The sequence below is a fragment of the Pleurodeles waltl genome, chromosome 9 (genome assembly GCF_031143425.1).
Source record: "Pleurodeles waltl isolate 20211129_DDA chromosome 9, aPleWal1.hap1.20221129, whole genome shotgun sequence".
Lineage (NCBI taxonomy): Eukaryota > Metazoa > Chordata > Amphibia > Caudata > Salamandridae > Pleurodeles > Pleurodeles waltl.
The window spans coordinates 576,505,858-576,526,182 of NC_090448.1; the positions used below are offsets into that span (position 1 = coordinate 576,505,858).

At 46.4% G+C, this 20,325-nt stretch overlaps 1 protein-coding gene across 1 annotated transcript in view; it reads right to left on the minus strand.

Moving 5' to 3' along the window:
- Window positions 1-334: 334 nt before the first annotated feature.
- LOC138259682 (cytochrome P450 2G1-like) overlaps window positions 335-20,325 on the minus strand; it is an 855,404-nt gene continuing 835,413 nt past the window's right edge. The window contains exon 9 of the mRNA XM_069207565.1: window positions 335-6,524. Within this exon, the coding sequence (XP_069063666.1) occupies window positions 6,343-6,524 (182 nt within the window). The 3' untranslated portion in view covers window positions 335-6,342. The remainder of the gene's footprint in view (window positions 6,525-20,325) is intronic.

Consider the following 20,325-nt stretch of genomic DNA (forward strand, 5'->3'; position numbering starts at 1 on the left):
ACAGGTGACACCGTTTTCACTGCTATGATTCTGAACCTGCCCGATTTAAAAGAAGCCAATCATATGATATCTCTCAGCACATATTTCATCATGAGTTCAGTTGCTATTCTTATGACATGCAATATTTTTTAAATGCACTATTTATCAAAGCTAAATTTACAACATCGTCGTTAACGTTTATTATGTCAGTTGCCCCGCGTCTATGTTGTGTGCAATTTTAATGACACCAGAAAATTAAACTGCAGGTGTTTCAGTTCTGTTAACACGTAAATCACTTACATAAAGTCAAGCACCACCCTCCCCTGAACCAAAACAGTGCGTATTAAACATGCACTTACTATCATGCGTTTTTGTTTATTTTCTGTTTACAAAGCGTACAAATAAAACACATATAAAATGCATTTCATTTCATGTAGGGCAATCAAATATTCACAACAGTAAATATGATGTGCTATTACACTGTTCCCTGTGTTATTCAAGATTTTCACAATTGTTTAATTTATATTAGCGGCATCATTGTAGCATAGCAAAATTATGACATAAAACACCCCATCCCTTTATTCCACTGCCACACAAAAGATCAGGGTATGTTAATGAATTAAATTGTAACACTGAAATTTCATTCATGTACCATTTACCTTCAATGTACTCCTGCCTCAAAGCAGTAGTTTCTGTTTATCCTAATTGACATTTAGAGCATCTTTTTATGAGTTCAATCTATATGCATTAGCGGATTCAAATATATGCTAATGGGCATGATAATTGGGCTGTTTTTCTATCCCACTGAGCTGGCGCACTTTAGACTGCCTTGCGTCTATGCACACACCCTTGCAAAATAGTGCAAAGGACAATTCACATAACTTCGACCTGCTCTTCTGTCCTTTAATTGTTTTCTGAAGATACCATTTTTAATGGAGCTTTCTTTTTAGGGTTGAACCTGCGAGAGCATCGGGTAGCGCATGCGTCTCGCTTGCAAGACACTGTTGTATACAACAAGGGCTTGGAACCTGCCCATTGCTTTACAATTTGTTGACTTCACATCTTTTTTCTTTGTCGCCTCTTTAACTGGATGATGCAACCGAAATGTCATTACCGATTATTTCTGTGGTGCAGGTACCACAAGCACAGATTGATTTAAATTAATCTGTGTTCGTCCGCTGCTTCCGATATGATTGAATTACTATTTATCTTTATTGATGCGTGCCCCTCCTCACTCTCCCACTATTGCTTGTTTTTTTGTTTTCTGAAGACTTAAATAGCAGGAGCATGTGTCAAGCTGTCATGCAAGCACTGATTTTCCAGTTTAAACCAGCACTCTTTTTTAAAATTTGTTGCAGTCTTGTATAGTGAAAGCTCGACTGGCATGGACTAGAACTCTTTACATGAACCCCGATTACATTGCAGAAGGTCGCATTCATGTTTTTTTTTATTGCACAGGCACATGAAGTGATTTGCCCAGAATCACAAGAGCCAAGCATAGACTCAAACCTAGTTCCTCGGGTTTTCAAGTTAGCATTTCTGGCAATAACACTACAACTTCTCCATTGTAATACATCTTCCATCTCGATGGTGATACATCTCCTATCTTGACAGCTCTTCATGCATTGAACATTGCAAACAGGCCCTGGTATTGGGTGATGTGCTCCCAGCAATAAATGCAGATTAGAAGGCACAGAAAATTGCCCTCCCCTGTTTCCTATCCTCTGAGGAGAGGAGGAGTAGATGCAAAGGGAGTGGGAGACAGCAGCCTACTGCTCCAAGCCGCAGCATTAAAAACAAGCATTGGCAAAACCAATACATCGCGCATATGCAAGATCTATTGGCTTTGTCAATGTTTTTCTCCATGTTGTACAGAGGCTGCACTGCCATACAACATGGTGAACAAATATTGACAAAGCCAAATTATCTTGTATAGGCGAGACCTATGGATTTGCCAATAGCTGTGAAGAGATTAAGGAAATCCAGGAAGATTGAATGGAATTTGGGGTTTAATGTTTTTACATGATGTTTTTACTTATGATCTCATATTTTGGGGGAGAGTGTATATATATCTATTGTTTTATTTTATGTATTGTGATGCTTTATGATTTTCACTGTAACCGAATAAAGCTTGACTTGACTTGACTCGACTAGTGTAAGGAGATGTGCATTCCATTAAGCATAGGTTTTATGATCTATGCTTTAATACTTTCACCACATGTTTGTGTGCTGTACAATGCAGAACACATGCAAAGTTGGAGAAATGTGAACAGTTTGAACCTTGCTCCACAGTTACTCCTGCCTCAAGGAAGCATAAGGTTTTGGTGCAAATCCCTGCCTATTAATTTTAGTAAATGAGGATTTCTGTCATATCCCAATGATGAGAAAGACCTTGTATCAACAATGAGTCAGTGCATTGATAGAGAGTAACTCACAGTAGACCCTTGGCACTACTTGTGCTACTTTGGCCAGCTTTCCAAAAGAAATCTTCATTTGAATTGGAAACTAAATACCACCACAACACTTTGTGCTGGGTTTAACTTACAAAAGTAATGAAAACCTGCACAAAGTGATAGTAGATCTGGGTAACTGAATTTTTGTCAGGATGCTGTTCTCCCTTTTATGAATTTATCAAGCCAAGGGAAAGCAAACATTACAATATCATCCAGCATATGATATTCTTCTTCCAATGTTTTCTCCTGGGATGTGCGAGAGGCATGTCAATAATCTCTCCTGTCCTGCATGTTTATGTATGTACATATGTACAGGGTATTTTTATATCTCAAACCTAGCCAAAACACAGAAGAGTGCTGCACAGGGTCAAAGGCAAGCTTAAAGTCAGTGAGTAAAATGAGAGGAAGCTGGGTTGTGGATAATTAATACATTGTGGTACAGCATCTTTAATGAGACAAGTCTTTAATTCTCCTAAACTGTAGCAATGTTGAGGCAGTCCTGATAGATACAGGAATGTTGGTCCAGGTCCTGGCTGCATAGAGGAAAAAGGTCTTTGTGTTGTTATTTTTCTTTTTACACATAGGGGGTCATTCTGACCCTGGCGGTCTTTGACCGCCAGGGCAAGAATGACAGAAGCACCGCCAACAGGCTGGCGGTGCTTCAATCCCTATTCTGACCGCAGCGATAAAGCCACGGTCGCACCGCCGGGGCCGGCGGCTTCCCACCGATTTTCCCCCGGCGGTGATAATCCTCCAGGGCAGCGCTGCAAGCAGCGCTGCCCTGGGGATTATGACCCCCTTACCGCCAGCCTGTTTCTGGCGGTTTACAGCGCCAGGAAGAGGCTGGCGGTAAGGGGTGTCCTGGGGCCCCTGGGGGCCCCTGCACTGCCCATGCCACTGGCATGGCCCCCAGCCTAACAGGGCCCCGGCCTGCTTTTCACTGTCTGCATGGCAGACAGTGAAAAGTGCGACAGGTGCAACTGCACCCGTTGCACGGCCGCAACACCGCCGGCTCCATTAGGAGCTGGCTCCTGTGTTGCGGCCTCATTCCCGCTGGGCCGGTGGGTGCTAACATGGATAGCGCCGGCCGGCCCAGCGGGAATGTTAGAATGGGGGCTGCGGCATTTTGGCCGCATGGCGGCCGCTTGGCGGTTCCCGCCTGGCGGGCTGCTACCGCCGCCCGCCAAGGTTGGAATCACCCCCATAGTCTGCAGTCTGACAGTTCCCTGGCTGCAGGTGTACTGAGAACAGACAGATATGGTCAGCTTGTCTGTAATACAAGTGGGGGTACTGGTCACGATGGCCTTGTAAATTATGCCATTGATTTTGCAGACGGCTGGCATGGGGCGCCAATAGAGTTCTTAAAGGATGTGGCTGATGTGATCATGTTTTTTCAGGCTCTGGATGAGACATGTTAAAGTGTTTAGGATGTCCCTAAGAGGTGGCAGTGTGGATTTTGAGAACAAAAAATTAAGGCATTACCACATACAGGTGCAAGAGTACAAGGGCCTGAACAGCTTCTTTCTGGAAAAAATAGTTTGAATTTCTTTAGAGGAGAGAGCAGGTATAAGGCCCAGGCTGTCTTTGATATTTTGGCAATGGGTTCCTTGAGGTTGCGGCTGTTGTCCAGGGTGGATCAAAGTGACTTGGCATTCAATGATATTTGGGGTTCAAGGCCACGAAGATCCAGATCTTGGAGCATGTTTCTATTGTATGCGGTTTGGTATTCTTGGTACATAGCAGACATTCTGCCTTGGTTGTGTTGAGCTTCAGGTAGACACTAACCATTCAGGGCCAGCTCTGGATGATGTGCATTGGATGTCTGAAGCATGACCTAGTAGAGTTGTGGATAATCTGCATATTGGTGAATCTTGAAGCTGCTACCTGTGAGTAAGACACCAAGTGGCTTCATGTAAACGTTTAACATGACAGGAGGCGGTATAAACCCTTGGGGACTCCACACTTAATGGGGAACATTTTTGACAAGAAGGTGCCCATGTGAACACACTGGTAGAAACTTAGGAATGGAACAAAAAAAAGGACATTGCCAGGGAACTCCATTTGTGACTTTAGGGGGGCTTATGAGAGTGGATTGTTGACTCCTTCAAAGGCAGATAAAGCCTAAAGCATTTGATCCTCATTATCATCAGGCAAAGAGGAATAACCTCATTGATTTCTGCTCATCGTGATGACAAGTGAGTCGGTTCTTCCATAGTCATTTTTTCTGGGTGCTGGTGAACCAGATCAGACTTTACCATGCAGACATTCTGTATGGCAAAATTGCATAAGGCTTTGGCCAGATCATTTACCACTGACTCAGAGCAGACAGTAAATATATGTGTTAATCCTCACAGAACTGGGAATTCCATGGAGTTACACAACTAGAAAAAATGTGCCTGCATTGCAATTCCCATTTCTATGTGGTTTAATCACTTGGTAGTGTGGTGGATTTACCGTATTTACCAACTTTGCTTGACTCTGTTTTATCCAACTAGCCTAATGTATGGATGTGATATCCTGCAGAGATCGTGACTGAAAGATTCCCCACGCTTTAGCATGGCAAGATCTGGCACGGGAATGTTGCAGGAGATTGCCTCCACACATGGGACAGTGTGGGTGGAACAGGGCTTCAGCAGTTGAATTTTGACAGCTGAACAGGCTTTCAAAATGTGGCTTTGTAATAAGTTGGATATTCAATCAGAACATTGGAAACATCTGACAGACAGCAGAAGTTCACCCACTGCTCTAATAAGGAACATCGCACATGTGACATATGTAAATTTGCAATACCGGATGGAAGTAGTACTGTGTGCATATGAAGATAAAATGTGTACTTTTAGCCATGTAGGTATGGCAGTTGATCAGCTAGAGCAAGATAGAGGTGGATACTGTGGGCAGTGTCAAGATTAACCCTAAAATGACAGTTGTGCCATTGATGCCTTGTAAATGAATGCGTACACAGTCTTACCTAGGGCGTAAACTCTACTGTTTCTATGCTTCGCCTACCTCCTGGGATTAAGTATGCCTTCTTCTAAATGTATTATTTTAAGTAAATAAAATGTTGCATCACTTTTATCCATACATTTGTAAATTATGAATACATCAAAATGAAATGCAGGGGTGGATTTACCAAGCTTTCACAGCAACAAACGTTGTGGCACTGAATGAAATGGAGAGAGTAGAGCAGCAGCGTATCTACTGTTTCTCGTTCTCTCTGCATTGGCACACATTTGTGGATTATGTTTTTACTAGAGGCGTTGCATAGGAACCCCTATATATCACCCATGAAACGTTCCCTTGAGTCAGAGTAGCACGCAGTGCTACTTAGCATGAGTTTAGGGCTACATTTCAACACAAATCAGGGTTCGTAATGTAAAGTAAATCCCAAAACAACCAATGCAAGATGTTAGTCATTTTGTCTCACAGGATCTAAGTCTATTAGCTCCTTGGAGATGTATCATTTTTTTGCAGCAGAGCGGGAGCTAATCTTCATTTGGATACAGGCAGACGTTGAAATATTTGCATACATATCAAATTCTCATTCTTGGAGCCTATTAAATGTTGGGGGTATGTGTAAACTATGAGAGAAATACTAGAAACTCAAATAGAGGGTTACCGATAAATCCTTATTTCAAAGAAAATGTGGAAGCACAGATAGAGTGAATGCAGTGTACGCAGTTTGGTTAAAAAATATTGTGGAGATATCAGTGACTATCTCCTGTCAAGGCTCGTGTGAATAAGTACACTGAAATATAATTTGTAATCCAATTTTAACAACTGCATTCAAACTGCTGCATGTCCCCTTATCATATTGCAAAAATTCTAAAGAAGGATGGCCTGTTTGGTATCATTATTTGAAGAGGTATGGCCTTACTCCCACAATTCAAAGCTGAGCAATGTCCAATTTTCTTTAGCGTTCAGTGAGCAGGAGTTGGTAAGGAGGTGGTTGGTTTGCAAATCCAGTCATCCGTGGTGTGATGTCAAATTCTTTCATATCAATGGGAGTCTGAAGATTGAATTGCTGTAGAATAGTGGTGAAGAATAGAAAAAGCTCCATTCGGGCAAGTCCCTCTCCAATGCAGATACGTTTCCCTGAAGGGAGAAAGCATGATCTATTTTACGAGTGGAAACACAAAATTATTTTTTCCTTAAATTAGCTTTTTAACATCATTCCGAAAGAAAAAACCTAGTCACCATGATATAATCATGTTAGGTATGAACCACAATACACACCCATTTCACGATAAATACAATGTTACATGCTGCTCTCACAACAATCACAACACATTTCTATAAATTGCTGCCCCAGAGAAAAAAATATAAACTTTTAAAACTGCTGCGTGCAATGGTATGCACGGTAATAATATACATGACTGTTTAAACCCAGCTAGTGTGTGGAGGCTGGCCTGGTTTGTAGTAGGTACCTTGGGTATTTACACCTTATACCAGGTCCAGTTAACCCTTGTTAGTGAATGTAGTAGTGTTCTAGCACCTTAGGCTAATAGAGGTAGCTATAGCAGACCAGCTTAGGCTGAACTAGGAGACATGCAAAGCTCATGCAATACCACTTATAGTTAAAAAATACTTATAACAAGTAAAAACAATACTCAGTGTTACAAAAAATAAAGGTAGTTATTTGGGAGACACAGTACCAAAAATATCTCAGAGACAATGCTCCTTCTGGAGGTAAATATGATACAGAATACATACACTAGACGCCAAAATTGGACAAGTAAACATTCATAGAACAATGCAAACAATAGGAAATGGAATGCAATGGGAGAAAATAGGTCTAGGGGCAACACAAACCATATACTAAAAAAGTGGAATGTGAATCACAAATTCCCCCCTAGACAAGTGTAGTGTGTGCAGGATCGCTGGGAGAGTAAGAATACAGTAAAGGTAAGAAAATTACCCCACCCCAGAGCCCAGGAAAGCAGGAGTAAAGTACTGCAAGTTTCCTTAGGACACACTTCACCTTGTTTTCGGAATTTTGCAGCAGCCAACCAAGTCTGAAAAAAACAACTGCTGGATTATTGGACCTGAAGACCTGCAAAGGAAGGGGACGAAGTCCAGAAGTACAAAGAAGTTCCAGAAAGGACAGGAGCCCCTGCCAACCCAGAAGAGGGTGCAAAAGAAGAGTCCCCAGTTAGTTGAGGACTACAGAAATGCCCCCTAGGAAGACGCCAGCGGGTTCCTGCATGATCCAAAAGATGTCCTACAGTATGAAGATCACTGCAGATGAGATGTCGTGTTGGAAGCCGCCAACAAGCCTTGGCTAAGGCAAAAGTGTGTTTTTCATAACAATGGCCCTGGATGGAGCCAGGAGGCACCTGGGGGCCTCAACTCTGTGTGAGGAGGAAAAGAGTGCTCTCAGCACTTTAGAGAACCCTCAGGATGCCAGCCAGCATCCCCAGAAGCTGCAGGATATGGGTTCAAAGAACTAGCAAAATGCAGTTGATGCAGCACAACAAAAGAAGGTCCCACGCTGCCGGAGAAAAACTCAGTGAGTTGAGTGTCACAGGGTGGAGTGCTGGGAAAATGGGCCAGGCTGTGCATGAAGGAATTTTTCAAAGAGTGCACAGAGGCCTCAGGATGCAAAGAAGACACAAAACACAGGGGTACAGTTTTCTCTGGGAGGCTGGCCTCCTTCAAATTGCGTCAGCATGACCTCAGGACAGTCTATGTTGATGATGTCCACCCTCTGTGTCCTTAGGAGCATGCTCCTCACTGTGAGAGGAGTCCCAGGGTACCGGTCATCACCTTGGAAGGTGCCTGCTTGGGGCAGGGGAGTGACTCTGTCACTCCACAGGAGATTTCTTCGGTCCTTCTGGTGCAGGATGAAGACAGGGAGTCCCCAGAGCATGCACACCATGGAAACTGTTGCAGTTGCTGACTTGGAGCTGAGGTTGCAGAAGAAAAGTGTCTCTTGTAGACACTTTGTTGCAGTTACAGCGTTTCTTGGAGCAGGCTGTGGTTGATCCGAGGTCAGAGGATACTGAAGTTGTTGCAGAGGATTCCTGAAGGAAACTTGCAAGCAGAATCTGAAGAGAACCCACAGGAGAGACCCTAAATAGCCTGAGAAGGGGACTGGCTACCTTATCAGGTATGGACCTATCAGGAAGGGTCTCTGATGTCACCTGCTGGCACTGGCCACTCAGAGCCCTCCAGAGTGCCCCCACACCTTGCAAAGCAAGATGGCTGAAGTCTAGGACACACTGGAGGAGCTATGGGCACCACCCCTGGGGTGGTGATGGATAAGGGAGTGGTTACTCCCCTTTCCTTTGTCCAGTTTCCCACCAGAGCAGGGGAGAGGAGGTCCCTGAACTGATGTAGAGTGGTTTATGCAAGGAGGGCACCATCTGTGACTTCAAAGCATTTCCAAAGGCTCGGGGAGGCTACCCCTCCGTAGCCTGCAACACCTATTTCCAAAGGGAGAGGGTATAAAATACTGCTCTCAGAGGAAATGCTCTATTCTGCCTTCCTGGGACTGGGCTGCCCAGACCCCAGGGGGCAGAACCCTGTCTGTGAAATGGCAGCAGCAGTAGCTGCAGTGCACGCCTCAGAGAGCTGGTTTGGCAGTACTGGGGGTCCATGGTGGAGCCCCCAGGATGCATGGAATTGGCTCCCCAATACCAGATTTGGAATGGGGGGGCAATTCCATGATCTTAGACATGATACATGTCCATATTCGGAGTTACCATTGTGAAGCTGCATATAGGTATTGACCTATTTGTAGTGGACGTGTGTAATTGCGTCCCCACACTCACAAAGTCTGGGAAAATGGCCCTGAACTATGTGGGGGCACCTTTGCTAGTGCAAGGGTGCCCTCACATTTAGTAACTTTGCACCTAACCTTCAGCATGTGAAGGTTAGACATATAGGTGACTTATAAGTTACTTAAGTGCAGTGAAAATGGCTGTGAAATAGTGTGTGCACTATTTCACACAGGCTGCAATGGCAGTCCTGTAAGGGGGTTTGTCTGAGCTCCCTATGGGTGGCAAAAGAAATGCTGCAGCCCATATGGATCTCCTGGAACCCCAATGCCCTGGGTACCGAGGTACCATATACTAGGGACTTATATTGTCATTAAATTGTCCGTCTTGCAGTGAACACCACGGGCCTGTCATGACGGACCATGAGCCTGCAGGTGGACCTGGGCCACTTTGCAGGGGATGTGGCACGGGGACTGGGCTGCATTAGCCATGCTGTGGACATGTTGGAGACCAGGCAGGTGGCAAGGGGCACAACTGAGACCCCTCAGGACAGTGAGGAGGGGTCTACTATCAGCAGTGCATCTGCCACAGACACACGTGTACTGCGGAGTGGCAGTGCACGTCAGGGGTCTGCTGACCCACCTGGCACGAGCCATGCTGGGCGTACCAGGAGGAGGTGTTAGGCACAAACACTGCAGGACTCATGAGGCACATGCAGTTAATGTGTCCTCATTAAAGGTGGACATGTGCAGCCCCTTACAGACAGTTCTGTTCTTTAGTTATTAGGTTCACTTATTAAAATGTTTTGTTTGATCCACTTCACAACTGGGCTCTTTGTATGTGACATTAGTGAGTGTGGTGACAGTTGCCACGTACCTTCCAAAGTGTTGGTTTGCAATGTGGTCCCGGCTCTGTCTGCCTTGATTTGCAATACTTCTATCCCCAGGCTGGCAATGTGGTAGCTCTTGCTCGTCATCCTCTGAATCTGGGTCTTCAGGGGTGAGATGTAGCCCACATCTGGTGGCAATGTTGTGCAGTATAGTGCATGCGCCAACTATCTTGAATGCTGTTATTGTGGCATACTAGAGCGCACCTCCACTTCTGTGGAGGCATCAGAACCTTGCTTTTAACAGTCCAAAGGTCCTCTCTATGACATTTCTGGTCCGCCTATGTGCACTGTTATATCGTCTCTCATTCTCATTGCTGGGTGTTAGGTACGGGGTAAGTATCCATGGTCGTAGCACATGTGCACTGTCACCTGTTTGGCAAAAATTAACAATGTTAGCAGGGCATGGATGGTTTCTACAGTGACCTGTGTGTATGGCTTCAGGGTGTCTTCAGCAATACCTAATAGATATCCATCTCCAAACTCCCCACGTTCTAGGCGTTGGTGTATCCCACTGTGCCTGAAAATGTAAGAGTCATGTGTACTCCCTGGAAATTTGGCTACCATGTGACATAATGGGTGTCACCTACCACCTGGATGTTCAGTGAGTGTGTACACTTCTGATTGCGGAACAGATAATCCAGATTTGCAGGAGGGCATATTTGTATATGTGTCCCGTCTACACACCCTATTACATGTGGGAAGTTGGCAATTCTGTAGAATTCCAACTTGGTGCTGTTGATTTCTGCCTCATTCCTGGGTAGGTGTATGTATCTGGACATGTGTGTGAGTTTGGCATCTTGAAAACATCTGAAGAACCGTGAGAGTGCACTTTGGGATACCCCACCTGCCACAGCAATGACCCCCTGACAGCTACCCGAGGCCAAGAGGTGCATTGAGCATAGCACTTGCTCATGTGTGGGGATGGCGCTGCCGCGCACAGTCTGTCGTTGAAGCTGCGGAATGAGTAGATCAATTAATTCTAATATTGCTGCACTGCTGAGTCTGTATTTGTCATACATCTCCTCCTCAGTTTGTTGGAAAAGTGTCTGCCTGGTTCTTTATATCCTCTCCTGTCTCTGGCTCCTCCTCCTCCTCTGCTGGGTGGCGTGGACTCCCCTCCTCCTTGCTATCACATATATTTCAGCCATTTTGAGTAACCCAGATGCCTTCTGGGTCTCCTTTTATACTTTGGTTATGGTTACCACCTGCTCTGACTTAGTGGTAATTTGGGTGTGCAAAATGGGCTTTTTGCGACTAGTCGCAATTTGCAAATGGCTTTTTCATATGGTTTGCGACTTGCAAATTGCGTCTTCCTATTTGTGGGTCCCACAATGGGGTCACAATTTTTGCAAGTCGGTAATGGCTCGCATCGCAATTTGCACTGCGGAAATGGGATTTGTGCATCCGATTTCCGATTTTGCACGGTCGCAAATTGCGATTCGGGCCATTTGCGACTCGCAAATTTTTGCTACATCTGGCCCTTTGTGTGTGGGCACCCTGACACTAGCCAAGGTGCCCCCACATTGTTCAGGGCAAATTCCCCAGACTTTGTGAGTGCGGGGGCACCATTACACGCGTGCACTACCTATAGGTCACTACCTATATGTAGAGTCACAATGGTAACTCCGAACATGGCCATGTAATTCCATGCATCCTGGGTCTCTAGCACAGAACCCAGGTCCTGCCAAACTGCCTTTCCGGGGTCTCCACTGCAGCTGTTGCTGCTTCCAACCCCTCAGACAGGTTTCTGCCCCCCTGGGGTCTGGGCAGCTCAATCCCAGGAAGGCCGAACAAAGGATTTCCTCTGAGAGAGGGTGTTACTCCCTCTCCCTTTGGGAATAGGTATGAAGGGCTGGGGAGGAGTAGCCTCCCCCAGCCTCTGGAAATGCTTTGATGGGCACAGATGGTGCCCATCTCTGCATAAGCCAGTCTACACTGGTTCAGGGATCCCCCAGCCCTGCTCTTGCGCAAAACTGGACAAAGGAAAGGGGAGTGACCACTCCCCTAACCAGTACCTCCCAGGGGAGGTGACCAGAGCTCCTCCAGTGTGTCCCAGACCTCTGCCATCTTGGATTCAGAGGTGTTGGGGCACAATGGACAGCTCTGAGTGGCCAGTGCCAGCAGGTGACATCAGTGTCCCCTCCTGAGAGGTGCTTACCTCTTTCAGTAGCCAAGCCTCCTTTCTCAGAAGCCAAACCTCCTTTTCTGGCTATTTAGGGTCTCTCCTTTTGGCTATTCCTCAGATACCAAATGCAAGAGCTCATCAGAGTTCCTCTGCACTTCCCTCTTCGACTTCTGCCAAGGATCGACCGCTGACTGCTCCAGGACGCCTGTAAAACCACAACAAAGTAGCAAAACAACTACCAGCAACATTGTAGCACCTCATCCTGCCAGCTTTCTCGACTGTTTCCTGGTGGTGCATGCTCTGAGGGCTGTCTGCCTTCACCCTGCACTGGAAGCCAAGAAGAAATCTCCCTTGGATCGAAGGAATCTTCCCCCTGCTAATGCAGGCACCAAACTTCTGCATCACCGGTCCTCTGGGTCCCCTCTCATCCTGACGAGCTTGGTCCCTGGAACACAGGAGCTGGGTCCAAGTGTCTCCCACAGTCCAGTGGCCCTTCTGTCCAAATTTGGTGGAGGTAAGTCCTTTCCTCCCCACGCCAGACAGTAATCCTGTGTACTGCCTGATCTGCAGCTGCTCCAACTTCTGTGCACTTTCCCAAGGATTCCTTTGTGCACAGCCTAGCCTGGGTCCCCAGCACTCCATCCTGCATTTCCCAACTCGCTGAGTTGGACTTCGACGTCGTGGGACCCTCCTTTGTGACTCTGAATCGACCGCTGTCCTCAGATTTTCTAAGTGCCTGTTCCGGTACTTCTGTGGGTGCTGCCTGCTTCTGTTGGGGCCCTCTGAGTCGCTGAGCGCCCCCTCTGTCTCCTCCTCCAAGGGGCGACCCCTCAACTGCAACTCTTGCAACTAGCAAGACTTGTTTGCGGTATTTCTGCGTGGAAACATGTCTGCAACCTCCAGCACGCTGTAGGACATCTTCTGACAAAAGAAGAAGTTCCTGGCACCTTCTATTGTAGCAGAATCTTCGGCTTCTTCCACCCGGAGGCAGCCCTTTTGCACCTTCATCCGGGTTTTGGTGGGTTCCTGCCCCCCCCGGACACTTGCGTGACTCTTAGACTTGGTCCCCTTCCTTTACAGGTCCTCAGGTCCAGGAATCCATCTTCAGTGTTTTGCTGGTGCTTGTTGTTCTTGCAGAATCCCCTATCACGACTATTCTGTCTTTCTGGGGTAGTAGGGTAACTTTACTCCTACCTACTTTTCAGGGTCTCGGGTGGGATATCTTGGACACCCTTACTCTTTTCTTACAGTCCCAGAGACCCTCTACAACCTCCCATAGGTCTGGGGTCCATTTGTGATTCGCATTCCACTTTTGGAATATATGGTTTTTGTTGCCCCTAGACCTATGTCTACCTATTGCATCCTATTGTGATTCTACATTGTTTGCACTACTTTTCTTACTGTTACTTACCTGTTTTGGGTTTGTGTACATATAATTTGTGTATATTTCTTACCTCCTAAGTGAGGGTATCCTCTGAGATACTTTTGGCATATTGTTACTAAAATAAAGTACCTTTATTTTTAGTAACTCTGAGTATTGTGTTTTCTTATGACACTGTGCTATATGATATAAGTGGTATAGTAGGAGCTTTGCATGTCTCCTAGTTCAGCCTAAGCTGCTTTGCCATAGCTACCTCTATCAGCCTAAGCTGCTAGAAACACCTCTATTCTACTAATAAGGGAAAACTGGACCTGGCACAGGGTGTAAGTACCACAAGGTACCCACAATAAGCCAGGCCAGCCTCCTACATTGGTGGTGCAGCGGTGGGATAAGTACTTGTAACTGCTTTACCACTTTGTCATTTGGTGCTTTTCATAAGAAAATCATATACCAAATAGTTCAGCATATGTACATTGAACCAAAACAGTTTACTTTTCTGCTCTAAAACATTTTACTAAGTTTCTGAAAAGTTCTGAAAACTTTTAAATGTTTTCCAAAAGTTTGAAAAAGTTTTTTCTCTGTGCTTTCTAAAGTTCTAAAACTTTTTCTCTCACTGTCCTTAAACCTATCATGTCTTCAGTAGAGCTCACTCCCAAAGTTGTTCAGAGAGTTTAAACTACAAAAGTTTGAGGGGTCTCTGCTTAGAAAGAGGTTTAAGCATAGGTAAGAATCCTACAAAAGAGTTTCTCTTTAACCTGCTCTTAGAAAGTGACCAGAATCAGTCTGGCCCATCTCAGGAGAAAGAGGTAGGAGGGGAGGCTCCCCAGTCAGACTCAGAGGAGAAGAAGCTGGGGGGGGTTCTTACAAAGACCTGCCATCTAGCAGGCCTCCTATCGACACTGGTAGTGTTAGAGGGTCCTAGAGTAGGACATCTTTCACTCCCAGAGGCCAAGTTACTAGGGTCCAGCCAGTTAGGGACAGGTCTCTCTCTGCCAATTCCCAAATTGCCTCTGTGTCCAAACATTCCCCAGCCTCCCACCCTGAGGATAACTTAATGGAAAGGGAACTCAGAAAGCTGAGGTTGGAAGAGACCAGCCAGACTGAAGCTTAAACAGCAGCAGCTGGCCTTAGACAGGCAATCCCTGTATATAGAGAGGGAAAGACAGAGATTGGGGTTAGTTCCCCATTGTGGCAGCAGCAGTGTTTCAGACAGTAATCCTGTTAGAGAGCAAGATTCTAGAAACCTGCATAAGATAGTCCCCCCTTAAAAGGAAGGGGATGACATTAATAAGTGGTTTGCTGCACTTGAGAGGGCCTGTATGGTACAGTTGGTCCCCAGAGCAGTTTCGTGCACCAGCTGATTATTCACTATTATCGTCGCCTGACTTTTAAGGGCTGTCTGCAAGGCTTCATGTTCTTCCTTGGCCTCTCTCATCTGCTGTTCCCACACGATCTGTAAGAGACGCTGCCCCTCCGTCGGTTGGGCGATCATGTCCGCCATGGATGGTTTCTCCTCCATTGTGGAGTGTTTCTCTTGGTCCCACTTCTGACACCACTTGTGGCAAGCGAAGTGCAAATAACAACGCAGGAGTCGGCCGTCAAGTAGGTAAGTGATGTTTATTGTTTAGTAATGTGGATTTGTGCCTGCTGGTTTTCTCCCTTTGTCCTTCCGTCTTTCTCTGTTGGGGCTACTGTGGTTCCTGTTTCTTAACCTCTTCTTTGCTTCTCTCCGTTTCTGAGGTCTCCCGGGAAGCGCATGTGGAGAAAAGAAGAATAATAGCAGTAAGTGGTTTGGTTTCCTCTTTCCTTATCTGTATTAGCCTTCTCTTTTCTTTCCCTTCCTGTCAAGGTTTTCCTTAGTCTCTTCTTGTTCTCTTTTCTCTTTCTGTACTCTTTCTTCTGTAGTCCTATCGACTGTTGTTGTAGGCTTTTTCCTTTTTAATGATGGTGTGACCTGGTGCCCGCCTTATTTCATAGATGCTGTTCTGGAATACCCCTCACCTCAACCGTGCTTTAGAATTTATCCCATAGTTTGCTCTCAATTCCCTTTTCTTCTTCACCCTCTCCCTTATTTCTCTCAGTCCGCTCCACCCATCCTCCCTTCCCTGAACTACGGCGCGTTTACACACCTGGATTGGCAACGCTTCTCCAGTAGTGTGGCAGGCTGTTGTGCTCTGCTTCCCAGGTCGCCGAGTTGTTCCAGGCTCCTTCGGTTGCTTCGTCGTCCTTAATTCCCCGGTCGAGGGCCAACCTCTCTCCTGTCTCCCAGGTCCTCCGGTCTCCCAGGTCCTCCGGTCTGGGGTTCTCTCCTCAGTGTCCTCTCGGTCTCTCGATCCTCCGTCTCGCTCCTCTTCTTCCAGGTTTGCCTTCTCTCCCGACTCCTTCTCCCCTTCTGGTCCCGACGCTGACCTTCTTATTTCTCCTCCTTCCCGCGTTGTCCTGGCCACGCCACTCCCATTGGTGGTGGTTCCGTGGTGTTCCGGCACACCACAGGCAGCGGCAGCACAAGTCGGTAAAGTCGGTAGGGTGTGTGGGCGGGTTCCGGCCAGCCCGTCACAGACACTCCCCCTAGAGAGCGGCTGCTGGAGACGCTTAGTTGTTGGGTATCGGGATAGAAAGTCTGCATTCGTCAATTGGCTGCCTGGGAAGTGCACGATCTGAAAGGAGAAAGGCTCTAATGAGAGGTACCACTGCAGGATATGGGAATTAGTATTCTTGTTGTGAGCAAGCCATGTGAGGGGAGCGTGATCCGTTACCAGTGTAAATGTTCTGCCTGTGAGATAGTACCGTAGAGACTCCACTGCCCATTTAATGGCCAAGCATTCTTTTTCTATCATGGGGTAATGGGTTTCCCTTGGGAGAAGCTTCTGGCTAATGTACAATATGGGGTGTTGGGTCCCATCATTTTGTGCCTGGGAAAGGACTGCCCCAAGACCCACATCGGAGGCATCCATTTGCAAAATAAAGAGCTTCAGAAAATCCGGACAACACAACACTGGACCAGACGTCAGTGTGCTTTTTAGTTGTTCAAAGCTCTAACGTTCAGCCTTAGAGAGAGGTGGAAGGGTGTTGGGACAGGATTTCTTTAGAAGGTTAGTAAGTGGTTCTGCTAACGTGGAAAATTGTGGAATGAAACGTCTATAGTAACCCACCAGACCGAGGAAGGATCTAACGTTTTTTTTTTCCGTGGCAAGGTTATTTTAATGATGGCTTCTATTTTCTCTACCTGTGGTCTGACCTGACTTTCTCCCAAGACAAATCCCAAGTATTTAATATTGGTATGTCCCAATCTGCACTTCTCTGGATTCGCCGTTAGATTAGCTGTTCTCAATGCCTGCAAAATGTCACCTAAATGTTTTATGTGTTCTTCATAGGACATACTATATATCACTATGTCATCAAAATATGCTGCTGCATATCGATGATAGGGACGTAGGATCCTGTCCATGAGCCTCTGAAAGATGGCTGGTACTCCATGGAGCCCAAACGGAAGGACCGTGAATTGATAGAGTCCTGATGGTGTTGCGAAAGCAGTCTTTTCTTTGTCTTCTGTTCTTAAGGCTATTTGCCAATACCCTTTTGTAAGGTCTAAGGTGGACATATATTGGGCTTGGCCTAGTCTCTCAAGTAGTTCATCAATACGTGGCATGGGATATGCATAGAAATATGTCAACTCGTTGACCCGTCTATAATCTACACAGAAACGGGTACTCCCGTCCTGTTTGGGTACTAGTACAACCGGGGAACACCAGGGCCTGGCTGACGGTTCAATAGTGCCAGCTTCTAGCATGGATTGGACTTCCTGTTCTATTATTGTCTTTTTGGCTTCCGGGATGCGGTGCGGTCGCTGTCGGGAGACTTTATCTACTTTTAGCCGGATCGGGTGGTGCACTAGATTTGTTCGATCAGGACTCTTGGAGAAGATATCTCGGTTCTCCTCTATCAAGTGGGTGAGTTGCCTGAGATATGGTTCGGCTAGGGAAGGATTCATCTGTGGGGGAGGAGACCCATAGAATGTTTCTCGGGGGAAAGAAAGGTAGGGAATTTCCCCCGTGGTATCATGTGTGATATACCTAACAGGCTGCTCACACGAGGGTTCCTGCCATTTCTTAAGGAGATTTATGTGGTATATCTGCTCTCTACCTGGTCCTTGTGGAATGGCTAATTTATATGTAGTGGGATTGATTTGCTCAATAACATCATACGGTCCCTGCCACCGGGCTAATAGTTTGTTTTCACAACTAGGGAGTAGGACTAACGCCTTGTTGCCTACCTTCAGACTGCAGAGCACACTTTTAGCATCATACCATTGTTTCTGTTTGCTCTGGGCATCTCGTAGGGCGGTGTGGGACTCTTCCCACACCGTATGAAGATTGTCTCTTAATTCACGGGTGTATGTGAAGAGATCTTTCACCTCTTCCTCCGTTTCTTACCAATGTTCAGCCAACATTTCTAGAAGGGTCCGAGGTTGTCGGCCGAACAATAACTCAAAGGGGCTATGCCCCATGGAGGCCTGAACATGGGTGCGTATAGCGTATAAAACAAGAGGCAGTTTTTTTTCCCAATCTTTTGCCACCTCGGAAATACTTTTCTTGAGGAGGGATTTAATCGTCCTATTGTACCTCTACACTAAACCATCGGTTTGTGGGTGATATACCGACGTTCTAATTTGTTTCACCCCTAATGCTTTGCTCACCTCCGCCATAAGTCTGGACATGAACGGGCTCCCTTGGTCGGTAAGTATTTCTTTGGGAAACCCTACCCTGGAGAAGAATTCTATCAGTGCTTGTGCAATGGCTTTTGTGTGCATGCTGGGAATGGGGAATGCTTCCGGATACCGTGTGGCATAGTCTACTATTACCAAAACGTATTGACGTCCTCTTATGGAGGGGGTAAGGGGACCGATGATATCCATACCCGCTCTTGAAAATGGGGTGTCTATGATAGGAAGGGGTTGGAAAGGAGCTGGTCGGTGTGGAGAGGGGTTAAAGATTTGACATTTTGGGCATTCTGAGCAATGTTTATGTATCTCCCCATACACCCCAGGCCAATAGAAGCGTTGGAGTACTGCTTCCCCCATCTTCTCCCTTCCAAGGTATCCTTCCCCATTATCCCCATGTGCGAGATGTAAGACCTGCTGTCTATGACTCATGGGGACAACTGATTGTAAGTTTTTCTCTCCCGTAATGGTGAGTCTTCTATACACTAGGTTGTTTTGTATTATGAATCTACGACCTACAACATGCTCTTCCGGATTCAAGGCTTGGTGCTACGCATGTTTCAGGGAGGGGTCATCGTGTTGACTTTGCCGGATCTCCCCCGGAATGGAACATACCCTACTGGCCACTTCTGGACTGTCGACCATCGGGGCTTGCCGACTCTGGGTATATCGTTGTCGCTGTTCCATTTTTTTCTTTCTACTGAGGATCACTCTGGGTCTTCGACTTTCCTCCTCCCCTATCTGAAAAGGTACTTCCTCCCTCCAAGTCCTAAGGGTGTGTTCCTGACCTGCTTTGGTTAAGAGGGAGGAAAAATCCTCATAGTCAGTTCCGAGGATGATATCTTCGCCCAGATGGAGAAGTACTCCCACTCTTATAGTCTCATTCTTTTGTCTCCAGTATATGTGTACAGTGGCCACCGGATAATATCTTTGATCCCCATGTACACATGCAATTAATACTTGTGCTTGGAGTTCCTCTTGACCTGGTAATACTAACTGCTGTCTGATTGCACTCTGAATGCACCCAGAGTCTATCAGCGCTGTTCTTTCAATACCATTGATGAGGGTAGTCAGGGTATAGGTGGGTTTTTCCCCTCCGGACCAGAATACTCGACCCCTAGTTAACCCAATCTCCATGGGTTCCTCAGAGGGAAATGTCTAGCGATATGGCCCCATTCGGAGCAGTGATAGCACTGGGGACCTGTGGTCAGATAGTTGGTATTCAACGTTGTTGCAGGTAGGGAATGCTCAGGCCCATGTAACATCACTGGTCGCTGGGTAGTACCTTTCACTATGGTCGGGCGGACAGGGGAAGGGAGAGGATGTCTGCTAGATGTAGCCAGAAAGTCTGGAGCCCTATGATACGCACAGGCGAGGTCTACTGCAGTCTCATTAGTCAACCCGGGGTGCTGTCTGACCGAGTTGCGAGTGTTACAGGGTGCAGGGTAGTGCATCCAAATATTGTTCCAAAACTATAGTGTCGAACATTTCCTCCCTGGTTTTCTCGATGTAACCATCTCCCTGCTGCATGCTGAACCCTATAGAAGAGGGTGCGAGGATTCTCTTGATGCTGCCACTTGATTTGGCGGAACCTGGTGCGATGGCTTTCACTGTCCAGCCCTACGCGTTCCAAAATAGTTTTCTTTAGATCTTTGTAGGGAAGAGTGCCACCGGGGTTAATGAATTGGTAGGTGGCTTGCAAATGTCCTGTTAGTAATGGCGTTATATATTGGCCCCATTTTTCTTCTGGCCAATTTGCAGTGCTGGCAACTCTTTCGAAATTCGTAAAGAATGAGTCCAGGTCTTCCTGTTCTTGGTACCTCTGCAGCACACTACTGGGTACATTTGGATGAACCTTGGTATGGGCAATAGTATCTGTAAGTTTCCCCAGAGCAGTTTTGTGCACCAGCTGATTATTCACTATTATCGTCGCCTGACTTTTAAGGGCTGTCTGCAAGGCTTCATGTTCTTCCTTGGCCTCTCTCATCTGCTGTTCCCACACGATCTGTAAGTGACGCTGCCCCTCCGTCAGTTGGGCGATCATGTCCGCCATGGATGGTTT